The 13,533-nt window shown below is 31.6% G+C and overlaps 1 protein-coding gene across 5 annotated transcripts in view; it reads right to left on the bottom strand.

Moving 5' to 3' along the window:
- Nucleotides 1-80: 80 nt before the first annotated feature.
- LOC121380166 (prominin-1-like) overlaps nucleotides 81-13,533 on the bottom strand; it is a 105,146-nt gene continuing 91,693 nt past the window's right edge. For 4 of the 5 annotated variants that reach the window (XM_041508965.1, XM_041508961.1, XM_041508964.1 and 1 more), the window contains one exon: nucleotides 81-5,452. In XM_041508965.1, the coding sequence (XP_041364899.1) occupies nucleotides 5,437-5,452 (16 nt within the window). In that variant the 3' untranslated portion in view covers nucleotides 81-5,436. Of the gene's footprint in view, nucleotides 5,453-11,022; nucleotides 11,054-13,533 lie in introns of all 5 variants that reach the window. The other variant, XM_041508962.1, reaches the window with a different exon arrangement.

Genomic DNA, 13,533 nt, shown 5'->3' with positions numbered 1-13,533 from the left:
TTGGGTGTTTTATAAAGGCAATTTTAGAATTAATTACTGAAAAAGGCTTGTTTAATCTCAGGGCAGCATGGTGCTGATTAAGGCAAGATGGTGCTAGACTACTGAGGCATGCATGGTGCCGCACCATGCTAAAACAAGCTAGGAAACCACTACAATATACATGTAGGTTCTTGCTGAATATTTGATTACATTATTATAATAACAATTTACGTGTACATTGAAAAATCTGACAGAATATTTCATTTCAAATATTTTACTCTACATGAATGTATACTTAGATTAAAACATTTAAAATAAAAATAAAACCCCCACCAAAAAACCCACATGTAAAGTTCATAAGTCTCTTTGATGTGTTATTAATTGTATATTACCATCAATGGAATGAGCTGTAATCCAGCAAAGATCAACAGAGAGTCTAAGACCCAACTGAATGAACTTGTCTATGGTGACAGGTTGAAGGGCATGGTGTTTTGAAGGTTTTGAAAGACATTCTAAGGCAAGATCTAGTGGACACATATTACAGATAGTATTTGACTGGCCAAACTGGTTTTTTCAAAAGCCTGAGGTCATCAGAACCTGGTTTAGGTACATTTTGACCAGCTCCGGTTATTATATTATTTAAAAATAGATATACCTTTCACTAAACACTGAATCAGATGTAGAATCATTGTTTACATGTTGCTGGAATAGAGGGAGGGGGGGGGGGGGGGGGAGAGGGGACAATGGGCACAAAATGTTGGAAATGAAAAAACAAAATTAAACATTCTTGGATTTGTAAAGCGTAAATAAATATTGATGTAAGTGCCTAAATCATTTTAGTGGGAAAAAATATATATATATATTTTACATACACACTTGAAGAGGAGTAAATTTTCCATCACTGCATGCATAAATATTTAAGAAACAAATTTCAAGTATGATCACAGTCGGCAGTCAGTTAAATTCCATCTTAAACCATCATCTGTAGTTCTACCGGATACCGTAATATTCAGCCCAGTCCTCATGGCATAATATACATGTATAACTTGAAATCTGCACATATATATATGGACATATTTTGATTATCCAATTAGCTGCCTTTTTATATCTAGCCTCAGGCTCAATCATACACGTTAAATGTCTTATTATTTTTAAAATAAATAAACCAGGACATTTCATTTGTTAAGAAAAAATTAAAATGCTGGTACCCTAAAGCTAAACACTCCATATTAATATTAAAATACTGAATGCTGTTCACCAATCAAATCATTACTCTTTAGTCTGAAAGTAAAAACAACAACCAGGACATTTCATTGGCTGGAAGGACTAGCTGGTACCCTAAAATTAAAACCCTCAATATCACATTTTAATATTAAAATATTGATGTTGTTCACCAATCAAATCATTACTCTTTAAACTGAATGTAAGAAAACATTATTTTATCACAGATCATAATGTCCCATTCAACTGGAATGTTTGTAATTATGACCATGGAAATGTGTTATTTACATTTCTTCACAAGAATATAATATGTATCAGGTATGTGAAGTGATTTCTGTGCTTCTACTGGCAGTGTACTGGTGTATTTCTCCTACAATACGGCAGACCCATAGGAACGATATCTGGAGTGTGTGAGTGGGGGCACAACCTCTGTAATGGTGGCACAAGCCATATTTTTACTTTTATTTATATAGTTAGACACACACAAAACAAACATTTTTGAGTTGGAGGGGACACAGCTTCCCATCCCAACACCACAACCTCACCTCCACTCCTACAGGCCTGATGAAGTCGGAACATATGTGCCAAGGAGATGTCAGCCAGAACAAGTAAATGATTTCAATAGGTAGTAGGAATTTACCTTCTACTCGGCCAACAGAATTCAGGAAGAATTCCCCCAATTCAGACATTTTATTCTAGTATTACGTCTAAGCATCAATATGGGGGGAAACAGGTAAACTCTTTCATTGTATTTTATATAATACATTTTCCATTTATTTCTTAAATTTTCGAGTGATTTGTAGTAGTTTACAATTTAAGAAAAGGATTTAATATAATGATCTGTAGTGTTTAAGAACATTTCTTGGTCAAACAAGGCCAAAATTATATAATAAAAATATTTCCCTAACATATTAAAGACATACATATATGTACTGTATACCCAATAATATAATTCCCTATGAAGAATGCTAATTCAATAATACATTCAATTATTGTACGAACAATGATACACCATTAGACTCTAGTACAAAACATATATAATTATATATATATATTTACAGTATTAAATGACTTGTATAATTATGGATTATTTTCGTAATGAGGCTCATTACATAAAAATAGTCCTATAATTATTATAAGTTTTATCTCTCCAACATGCATGAATCAAAAATACATTTAAAATTATGCAAACACAAAAACATCACAATACTCATGAACAACACCACATGAACACAAAACACCACTTCGTTACACATGTTAATTAATTATTTACATGTAAAAACAAACTGAAATAAAACATGAAATTATACAAATGAAAGTAAGAAAATTATATGCCAAGTAATATGAACAAAGTGTGATAAATAAATCACCATACATAAATCACCACAATATATATGTGCTAAAAAATAATTCCATTCAAATAATATAAACAACAGACAATGCAAAACCAAAGAAAAGTCATTTTGACTGAGGTGTGGACTTTTAAAAATATTTTTTATATAGTTCTGGTGGTGTACTTATTCAGTCCTTTCAGGGGCAGAAGCAGAACTTGTTTTAGGGTGGGTGGGGGCAACCAAAGCTTAAAACCTAATATATTATCTTGAGCATTTTCATCATTGGACAGTTGCTGTCAACATCAATCATAGAAAAATATTCATTTAAGGATTTTTTTTTTGTAAATTTTTTCAATAGGTTTAACAATTATTCCAAAGAAAACAAATTAAAGGTATTGGAAATGGCCAAAAGATGCTTTGCATCAAAACACAATTTTTATTATATGTACCAAATTAAATCTATAAAATTATGATTCCTCCAAAATATTGACCGTGTATTTTTCTATTAGTATCAATATATACTTCCAAAAATAAAATCACGGGCAAATGTATAAAATCTGTTAATAATTCATACTAGTTCACTAACATGCATGTCTACATTTCCCTATTGCAAGTTATATGAAAATACATGCACATGTACACGGAACAACAAAAGAAACACATTTTTTTCTTTAATGTATTTAAAATTATTCATTTTTAATTCCATTAATTTTTATGTGTCTATTACAAATTTAAAATATATCACCAATGTCTATTTACCAAATTTGATTTTATCATGAAAAAAAATATCAGATATTAAAATACTTGTATTTCTTTTATTGCTGAGTATACATGTAGAAAGATGACTTAAGTACAGCAAAAAGAAACTGGGGCCTAATTCACAAAGGTCTCTTAGGCTCTATTAGACAACGAAGCATCTTCTTTGCAAGTCTTTTAGCATATTGCGTTGTGAGAGTTTAGTGAATTAGGCTCCTGGTTCACAAAGGTTATGAAATGTCTGCTTGAAAGTATTCCTAACTAACACTAAAAAAAAGAAGAGGAAAATATTTCGAACACATGCAATAATTTAAATTAAAGACAAAAACCAAAGCTGGACTAACACACATAACATATCTTGCTTAATTTGTTTTACAAGTTTAAAACCCCTGCTTGATTATGTTTTACACACTTCTAAGTCTAATGAGAACAACAAGATAATGTAAAAAATATTAATTAAATAAATTTTGCACCATTAATTATTATATTTACAATGTTTAGATCAACTAAATTTCTTTTACCTTAGTAAAACTTCATAAATGGCTAACCTGTACTATTTCATGAGTATTAACAATTTTTTTTTTTTAAATAATAATTTAAGAACAACCCAAACTTTAAAGTCTCCGACCGTAGTTTCAGCCAATGAAAATGGACAGTAAGTTTGGTTAATATACAAACCTAAAACACATCTGTATAAATTACAATAAAGTGAAACAAGAGTCTGAAATAGTGAAATACCCTTTAAAAATAGACTGGATCTTACCTCCAACAGTTACTACTCTCAGAGGTACATGTACATATAATTTTAGAATTATGACAAATTCATGTCACAGTATTACAAACTCCAAAATGGCCAGACCAACTTTGGATGTACAGAAATGGATAATCTAAACAATAAAATGGATGTCATATCGGTTTTCAATTTTCAAAAAATGGATCTAATAGAGACAAATGTGCAGGAGTGTTTAAAAACTAGTGTCTGTCACTATGAACAAACCAAACTTCAAACATTTTACATAATATAATGTGATAAATGAAAAGCGAACATGGTTTGTATAGAAATGCCAGCCTCTGTATCCATTTCATGTTCTTAAAACATAGTACAGCATTAATAATATAGGACACAAAAGTTTGATGACAGTGATATCAAGATGAATCGTGAATAATAAAAAAGAAATACAGAGGTGTGTTCAGGAGGCCAAGCACTAACAAACTATTTAACTGGTACACATTCATGTATTGAACTTATGCTGCAAAAACTGGTCTAGTGACTGACCGCAATTGCTCTCCCTCCTGAACACGTCTCATGTATATCCATCAGACAGCTGAGATGTTAAAGGGCGGATAATCACTAATTGAAGGCACTAGAATCACAGACTTATGGAAACATCAAGTTCCCTTTCAGGATTTCGCTAGATTAATTGTGCTACAATAAGTGCTGTCAATGAAATCTGGGTCATCAGTTTCGGGTTGCCAAATGTGTTTTAAAGTTCTCTTAATTAACAGTTATTCAAGTGATAAATGCATTTAAACGGACTCAAAAAATTTTTTACGCTCTGTTAAAAAAATATTAAGGCTCTGTTACAAAATATATATGCTCTGTCAAAAAATACTTTATGGCTTGAACAATTAAAATGTTTCTGCTATATCAGCCAATTAGAGTAGGAAACATACACGTGACTGGTTTATGCACTTTACTATATAAACCGAAAGACCACATTGCGAAACCAAGCCAATTGTTCACAAACATTATAGTGTCCCTTGCTTTGGCTGCATGGAGGCTGCTTATGTTTTAGTTGATACATAAAACCAAATAAAATAAACTGAATGAAAATGATTTTCCTTTTTTTTTTTAATTACAATAACATATATATAAGTAACAGAGTCTATAAAAACCTGTGTTGTATACATGACAAAAAAAATCTGATAATGGATTTATTACAGGATTCCTGGATTTCTTTCCGACAAATGAAGATTATGGCTGTCATCTGTAATCCTCCAAAAACCATAATCGTGAGTAGATATTTTATGCCATAGAATGCGTCGTCTGCAGTAAGATGGATTCTGAATATTGGTAAACTAGTAGTATTTGCGTGATTTCCTCGGCTGATCGGGTAGTTGGCTGTATGGTTTGTCATATCTAGCACTACCAGTGTTGTTGTCTGGATGAAAATAAAAAAACAAGATTATCATAATTATGTAAATTTATTCCATCCCCTGTAAATTTAATAAAATAAAAAATTTAAGTCATAAATTACAAACATTGAATTTAATAATGAATTTTTTAAAATTAAAACCATAAAGTGAACTTTATCAGTTAATCAAAGAACATAAAAATATTTATCCTCAAAAACTAAATCATCTAACTAACTTTCGTTTGACTATGATAACACATAAATCAGCATAAAATCTTATTTTTCACATAATATGTTTTGTATTCATATAGGCAGATCAATGCTAAATATTGGTTTTATTTTGGTATGACACAACATAGGTACAATCCCTTTACTATCTTCTAAACTCGATATGCTATAATATGAGTACGAAATGTCATATATATATGAATGAGATATAAATTTTGTATTTAAAACTTTATAAATAATAATCTAGGGATGTACATGTAATACCCATTTAAAAACAAAAGCTGAAATTATCTTTAAATAGCTGAACACATGTACATTGTACTATACTATTATTATAATTATAGTAATTTTTCAACATTTTAGGAAAAGAAAGAAGAAATGTATTATTTAATGACACACTCAACTCATTTTTATTTACAGTTATATGGCATAAGACATATGGTTAAGGGTCATGCATACAGGTAATGAGAGATGAGACCTACTGCCACCATACCATAAGTTACTCTTTTTAATTAGCAGCAAGGGATTGTTTATATGCATTATCCCACAGACAGCATAGTGCATACATACCACAGCCTTTGTAATACCAGCTGTGGAGCACTGGCTGGAAAAAAAAATAGCCCAATGGTGGGCCAAGTCAGGGATCGATTCTAGATTGATCAAGCCTCAGGAGAACACTTTTACTAGTGGACTACATTCCACTCCTTAGCATTTCATATCAAATTGAGTCTACTTTGTGAAAATTGTTTTATGCAAAAAAAACCCACCTAAAATCGGTTAAAAAGCAGAAAAATCTAGAATCAATGTTCTGTAGTTTATGTTAAAAAGCATAATGAAGAATTTCAAAACTAAGAATACCTCATGCATGGTTTATATGATAATAGATATATATTGCACTGATATATAACATATAAATTAAAAGACAATCCTATACTACAGGCTGAAGAGAAAGTATCTGATTGACACATACCTATAGACTGTTAGTAATTATAGCTGTTTATATGTTAATGTAGATGGTTATTTACATGTATTATAAAGTCCTATTCCAAACCTAATACTACTAATACATGTAGCATGGTGAAAGTATAAGCCTCTACTTTCTAAATGATTTCTTAATCTACTAAGAAGAAAACAGATGTCAAAATAACAAGAGAAACATAACTCGCATTAATTAAATGTTAGATAACAAATAAATCATGAGTTGTTTTTATTTTATAGCAAATAATTATGATTTAAAGAAAGTTATTTGAAGATAACAATTACCTGTATATATATATATATATATATATATATATATATATATATATATATATATATATACCTAAGACACAATACGTAAATGTCCAGTATATCAACTTAAGTGTAAAAAAAAGAAGAAGTTTGTTTTGTTTAACGACACCACTGGAGCAGATTGATTTATTAATTATTGCCTATTGGATGTTAAACATTTGGTAATTCTGACACAGTCATCAGAGGAAACCCGCTACATTTGTCCTAATGTAGCAAAGGATCTTCTATATGCACCATCCCACAGACAGAACAGTACATACCATGGCCTTTGATATACCATTCATTGTGCACTGGTTGGAACAAGAAATAGCCCCATGGGCCCACTGACCATGCATCAAGCAAGAGCTTTACCACTGGGCTACTTTCCAAAGTTAAATTTAAGTGCCATAAATTGTTTTTATGTAAGCTTACATGATTAAGTACATGCTGTTAATACATGTAGATGAAATTGTACTGGGTGTTATTTCTTATATATTTTGCATATATGCATGAATAAATGAATGAATGGATGGATGGATGTTTAACAACACCCAAGCACAAAGAACAAATTGGCCAGTGGGTGTCAAACAACGGTATTTGATGATCAACATCAATGTAAAAAAATGTAATTAATAAAAATAGTGTAGACTTCATTGAAAGAGTCACATTTGTGAAAGATACAATTAAGCATAATTATTAACAATAAATACAAAAAAAATAAAATCTTCAAAAAGATAAAAAATAAACACTATGGTCAGACCATGAAAACAGTTCAGTTTATGGAGCTGTGGTTAATTAACAAACCAATATTGAACCGAATTATCGAGACAAAACGAAAAACAGATTAGAAAGTAAACAGCTGCAAATGATCAAAACAACATACCAAAAATAAAATCTTCGAAAAGACAAAAACAAACGCTGTGGTCAGACCATAGAAACAGTGGTTGGAGTTGTAGTAAACAATCCAATATTGCACAAAATGAAAAACATATTTGAAAACATTGTCACAGATGCTTATAGAACGTGTTTTAAAATTTCTAAGAGAAACCCAATATGTGCTGTATTCACCACTCTCAAGGAAACCCATAAGAATGTTGCCACCCCTGTACCACGATGAGGAACAACGTATGCAGAGATTGTATGCACTTCAAATGTATATATGGGTTTTATTTGTTATACACAAAGTTGTAAGCTACATGTACATGTATATCTGAAATACTAGCTGTCATTTTGCTACTCTTGTAAATAATCAATCATATTGGAAAATTCCAGGGTCATAAAAACCAATCCATATTATATTTAGTCATGTTAGTGGCAGCAGTCATAAATATTGGTAACTAATTTCTGAGTTTGCTTTTTTAAAGGGGTTCATATTGTCCACCACCCCCTACCCCATTTCAATTTTTCAGCACAATGGGGTTACGGAGTGATTGCTCTGTACAAACAAAATAGTCTGAGGTAGTCATATTTATTAGTAAAATTGTTGCAAATTTAAATAGAATACTCAGACAAAAAATTATTTAAAGAATGGTATATATTAGAGTGAATTTTTTTTTTCAGGAATGAAAGAAAAAAAAGAAAGAAATGTTTTATTTAACGACGCACTGAACACATTTTATTTACGGTTATATGGCGTCAGACATACATGTATGGTTATGGACCATACAGATATTAAGAGAGGAAACCCGCTGTCGCCACTTCATGGACTCTTTTCGATTAGCAGCAAGGGATCTTTTATATGCACCATACCACAGCCTTTGATATATCAGTCGTGGTGCACTGGCTGGAACGAGAAATAGCGGAATGGGGCCACCGACGGGGATTGATCTCACACCGACCATGCATTGAGCGAGCGCTGTACCACTGGGCTACGTTCCGCCCTTTTTCAGGAATGGTACATAGGTATTTGTGAAAAAACTTAGGAGCAAATGGGTTAACATCAATTAAGCATTTTGAGGTTTTTCTAAAAGTAGTAATTTTATTATTGATGGCAAAACAAATCGATCAGTAAAGGTCATCATACCTATTTATGCTAGTGCATGTATATAAAAATAATATAATATACTGAAGTTAAAAATACATGTATCATGCATTGCCGATTATAAATATAATACAGCATAAGTATTTTTGTTGTTTCCAAGTTGGAAATTAATTTTACAGTCTACAGTCTACTTAGTTATAAATAAGTGTATGGAGACTGCATGTGGGAATAACATACAACATTAATGTGGAGAACAAATAAACACCAAAATTATGATTTGGAACATACCTGTAACATGCATTGTCAAGTGTATGAGTAGTTTTTATCCAAATATTTTCACAAATAGTTTTGACTGTAAAATTAACTTCCACATTGAATTATTCTGTTGTTTTCTTGGATAAAAATTGGAAACAGGTATTTCACACCACAAATGTTGATGTTACTGTATTACTGTTTAAAAACAAACTCAAATTTTAATCTTACACTGGAATCGAGATCAATCAACATATCCCCCCCCCCCCTGCGATTTTTAGCTTGAATAATTTGTTTATCAGTTGTACGATACATGACATGTTAGATTGAATACTATTCATCCAAAGTAATTAATTCAAAACAAAATATAACTGATCATACAACTCAAGCTGTCACTGGAAAGGAAAGAAATGTTTTATTTAATGACACACGCACTCAACACATTTTATTTTATGGTTATATGGTATCAGACATATGGTTAAGGACCACGCAGAGATTGAGATAGGAAACCCGCTGTCGCCACTTCATGGGCTACTCTTTTCAATTAGCAGCAAGGGATCTTTTATATGCACCATCCCACAGACAGGATAACACATATCACGGCCTTTGATATACCAGTCGTGGTGCACTGGCTGGAACAAGAAATAGCCCAATGGCCCCACTGACGGGGATCGATCCCAGACCGACCACACATCAAGCGAGCGCTGTACCACTGAGCTAGGTCCCGCCCCTCAAGCTGTCACTGATGAATGCATTGTGAGATACCCGATGAATAAAATAACAAAACAAAAATAATATGAATATGGTGTGAAGTGATTTTTTATTTGTTTTCTGATATACGTGTGTGCGTGTGTATGTATGTGTGTATGTATGTATGTATGTGTATATATATACACATACATGTTGAGAATCATGGTACATGTATATGTAAGTGAAAAAACAACATTTAAATAAGTATACAGGTGTGGTTTGAACTGTGGAATATAAAAATAAAATGTGTACCAGTAAATAAATAAACAAATACATATTTTTTAAATTACACATACATATAACATTGGTACTCAATGTACATGTATACATATTATGTAAAATACCTATGTCCAATAAACAGGGTGTATGTATTCTTCAGCCTAAAAGAAATCCTTATTAAGTTTGGATTTAAGAGTACATGTACATATAGGTTATAGTTTTATAGTCCTTCCCAAAGGGAGTGCTTTTTTTTTGATACTATGGAAATTACTACATGTTATTTATTTATGAGCTGATTGTTTTCTACAATGGACACAAAAATAGTAAAAAAAATTGTTATTTACAAAATACTTTTACTTTTCTTCTTACGTCAAACCAAACTGAAATTATTTACACAAAAAAACAGTTTTGTATGACGATGGAACAGACTATACCGGTATGTTGAGATTTAAAAAAAACTTGAGACCTATATAATTATTTTAAAACCATGCACCTGTGCAGATATGTTGCTTTAATTGACAAGGACAGTGCAATTAATGTGTTTGTGAAAATTTCATTTCCAAGTGCACCGTTATCACACAAAAAAACAAACATTAACTCAAGGCAAGATTTGTGAATTATTTGAATGCGCTCATTTTAATCAAGCTTTTATAATTAAAGAATGCCAATTATAGGCACAATGTTCTGACTTTGGGCACTTAATGTGAGTACAACATGAATATACACACAAGACCCGTGTATAGTGACACGTACCGTATTAACATTCCTAATTAAGCATGCATCATTAGGTGATAGTCTGAGTTAAAAGTTAGACCTTCATCATGTGATTGTCTGAGTTAAAAGTTAGACCTCATGGATAATTGTAAAAATCATGGCAGTTTACAAGTTCAATATGTACCTGTAATTGTCCCCAGTTTCTAGTGTAGGAGCTACAACATGGAAAATTGTGTTTAGTTTTGTTGGTTTTTAAAAAAAAAAATTCATGTAACAAAACTGTATGGCCTAACTTGAAACTTTCTTTATGTTAGTTACAAAATTAATTCATGTAATTTCAACTTGCAGGATGAGCAAAACAATTTGCCAAATTGTCTATTAAACTTCAAAAATTGCAGAAATTGTCAGTTATTTTCTTTAAAAATGTCAATTATTACATGAAATTATTTTGCCAAACTAAAATAAAATTTGCCAACTGCTTTTAAAATTCACAATTAGCAAATTTGGTGAGTGCCAGAGCTAGCCTTGATTGGATGAAGCATCCCAGGACACTAAAAACCATCAGTCAATGGGTGCCAAAGGTATAGTACACAAATACATTGTATATGCAAATACAGAAATAAATGATGACCAGATTGTTTTTTAAATGGTGTAAGCAGTTGATGTGACAAACACTACAATAAAATTAATCAAAATAAACTGCTAAGATCTGTTAAAACAATTACCCACAAGAACTAAACTTTGGCACAAGCTATATATATTAGGTCCTGCATGTAACACACAACATGAAAAGGAGTCCAATTTTTTAAAGAATACTGAAGACAAATTTTGGTGTGCTTTTATAATGCTGTATTTTTGAAGTGCATGGTGCTGACATGCGATTCACAAGAGAGTGTATAGCATATGTATGGTATTGCCTTAATTGTGGTTTCACTTCACAAATACAGTACATAACACAACAATACGTCAGCAGGCACTAATCTAAGATTCAAAGAGAGGAAGATAAAAGTTTAAAAGTGAGTTTTGTTTAACGGCACCACTAGAGCACATTGATTTATTACTCATCGACTGCTGGATGTCAAACATTTGGTAATTCTGACATACAGTCTTAGAGGAAACCCATACATTTTGTTTTTACTAGCAGCAAGGGATTTTTTATATGTACTTTGCCACAGACAGGGCTCGAAACTCGCCAAAAATATGGTGGCTCAAAAACTAATAATGGATGTTGGCAAATTAAGGTAAGCGAACCATGAACAAGATTTTAATGTGGAATATATATATGCAATACAAATATTAATAGTGGCTCATATGTTATAGCTCTAAAGAAGATCACCCAAATAAAATTATCTGGGTGATTAACACCATTATTTTTTAATATTTAAGTCGCCCAAACGGGACATTGGTTGCATTTGGCGACCTGGCCACAGGCTGTTTCCAGCCCTGGCCACAGATAGACAAGGCAGCACATAGCACAGCCTTTGATATACCAGCATGGTTTGCAAGCTGTAACACACACAAAAACAATCAGAGAATGGGTCCACTGTGGTGGTTTGATCCTATTATGTCAGCACCTCAGACTAGCACTCTACTGACTGAGCTAGACCCCACTCCCCCAAAACAAAAAAGTGGAAGTAATGACTTCTCCCTTTTTAGAAGAATGGGAATAAATTTGGTAAAAAGAAAACAAATAATGTATTAGTGAATCAGTGGTAAAGTTTAAGACATTATTTTGGGGATAAGTTATTAAATGTGATTATTATTTGGAAATCATTAATATACAGCCAGACTATGCCTAGATGACATGGTTGTTCATTCCTGTACTGTAGTTACAACTAATAAATTAAATGAAGAATAGTATTTAAAACCTAGCTATATAGTCATGCACCTATATACCTGTACTCAACAAAATTAATTAAGTGCCAGTCGACTTTTTTGTAATTCTATGCAAATGCCATATTACTTTAGGATGTTTTGATCACAAATGACTTCTAAACATAAACTGCAAGACATATCTACTGGCACTCATTGAAAATTTGTTGAGTGTATTATTCACATCTAGGTGACTTAATTGTCAGTTTATACATAGTTACATCTATAAATGCGAACTTACATGCAGGACTAAGATCGGTGTCAGTCTCTCTTTGCACCCTTGTTTTGGCTTTGTACACAATAAATATAATATATCCAAAGGTAATTTTTATATATGATACATATTTGACAAATGGTACATTTTATTTTTTCCATTCTTTAAAACTTATCTTAATATTTTGTCTAAAATTTATGAAAGATAAAAGCATATCGTCCTGTAAACAGCATTGTCTGCTCAATATAGAACTCGGAACTCATTTGACAGCGGTCAAGGCAAGTAGTCCACTTTTATTTAATATGGCATTGTAATAATATAAAAAATTTTTTATTGGAATGATGTCAGTAATCCAATGATGTCACTTTTCTTCTTCTTACAATAACAATAAACTGGGTACATGACGTTTCTGGTTTTAGAACACTGAAAAATTCCAATGCAAAATTGCTATTGTTAAAAAAAAAAATAAAAAAAAAAAAAAATAAAAAAATTTACTAACACACCTGTTAGTGTTTGAAGAAAATATTGTAATAATTTTTTTTTAAACTATTTATGAAATATGGATTTGAAGTGAAATTATTACGGTAAGATATGTGTGACGGTACATGC

Source organism: Gigantopelta aegis, chromosome 8 (assembly GCF_016097555.1).
Source record: "Gigantopelta aegis isolate Gae_Host chromosome 8, Gae_host_genome, whole genome shotgun sequence".
NCBI lineage: Eukaryota > Metazoa > Mollusca > Gastropoda > Neomphalida > Peltospiridae > Gigantopelta > Gigantopelta aegis.
The sequence above is the reverse complement of the archived record's forward strand: the minus strand, read 5'-3'. Positions and strand labels throughout refer to the sequence as shown.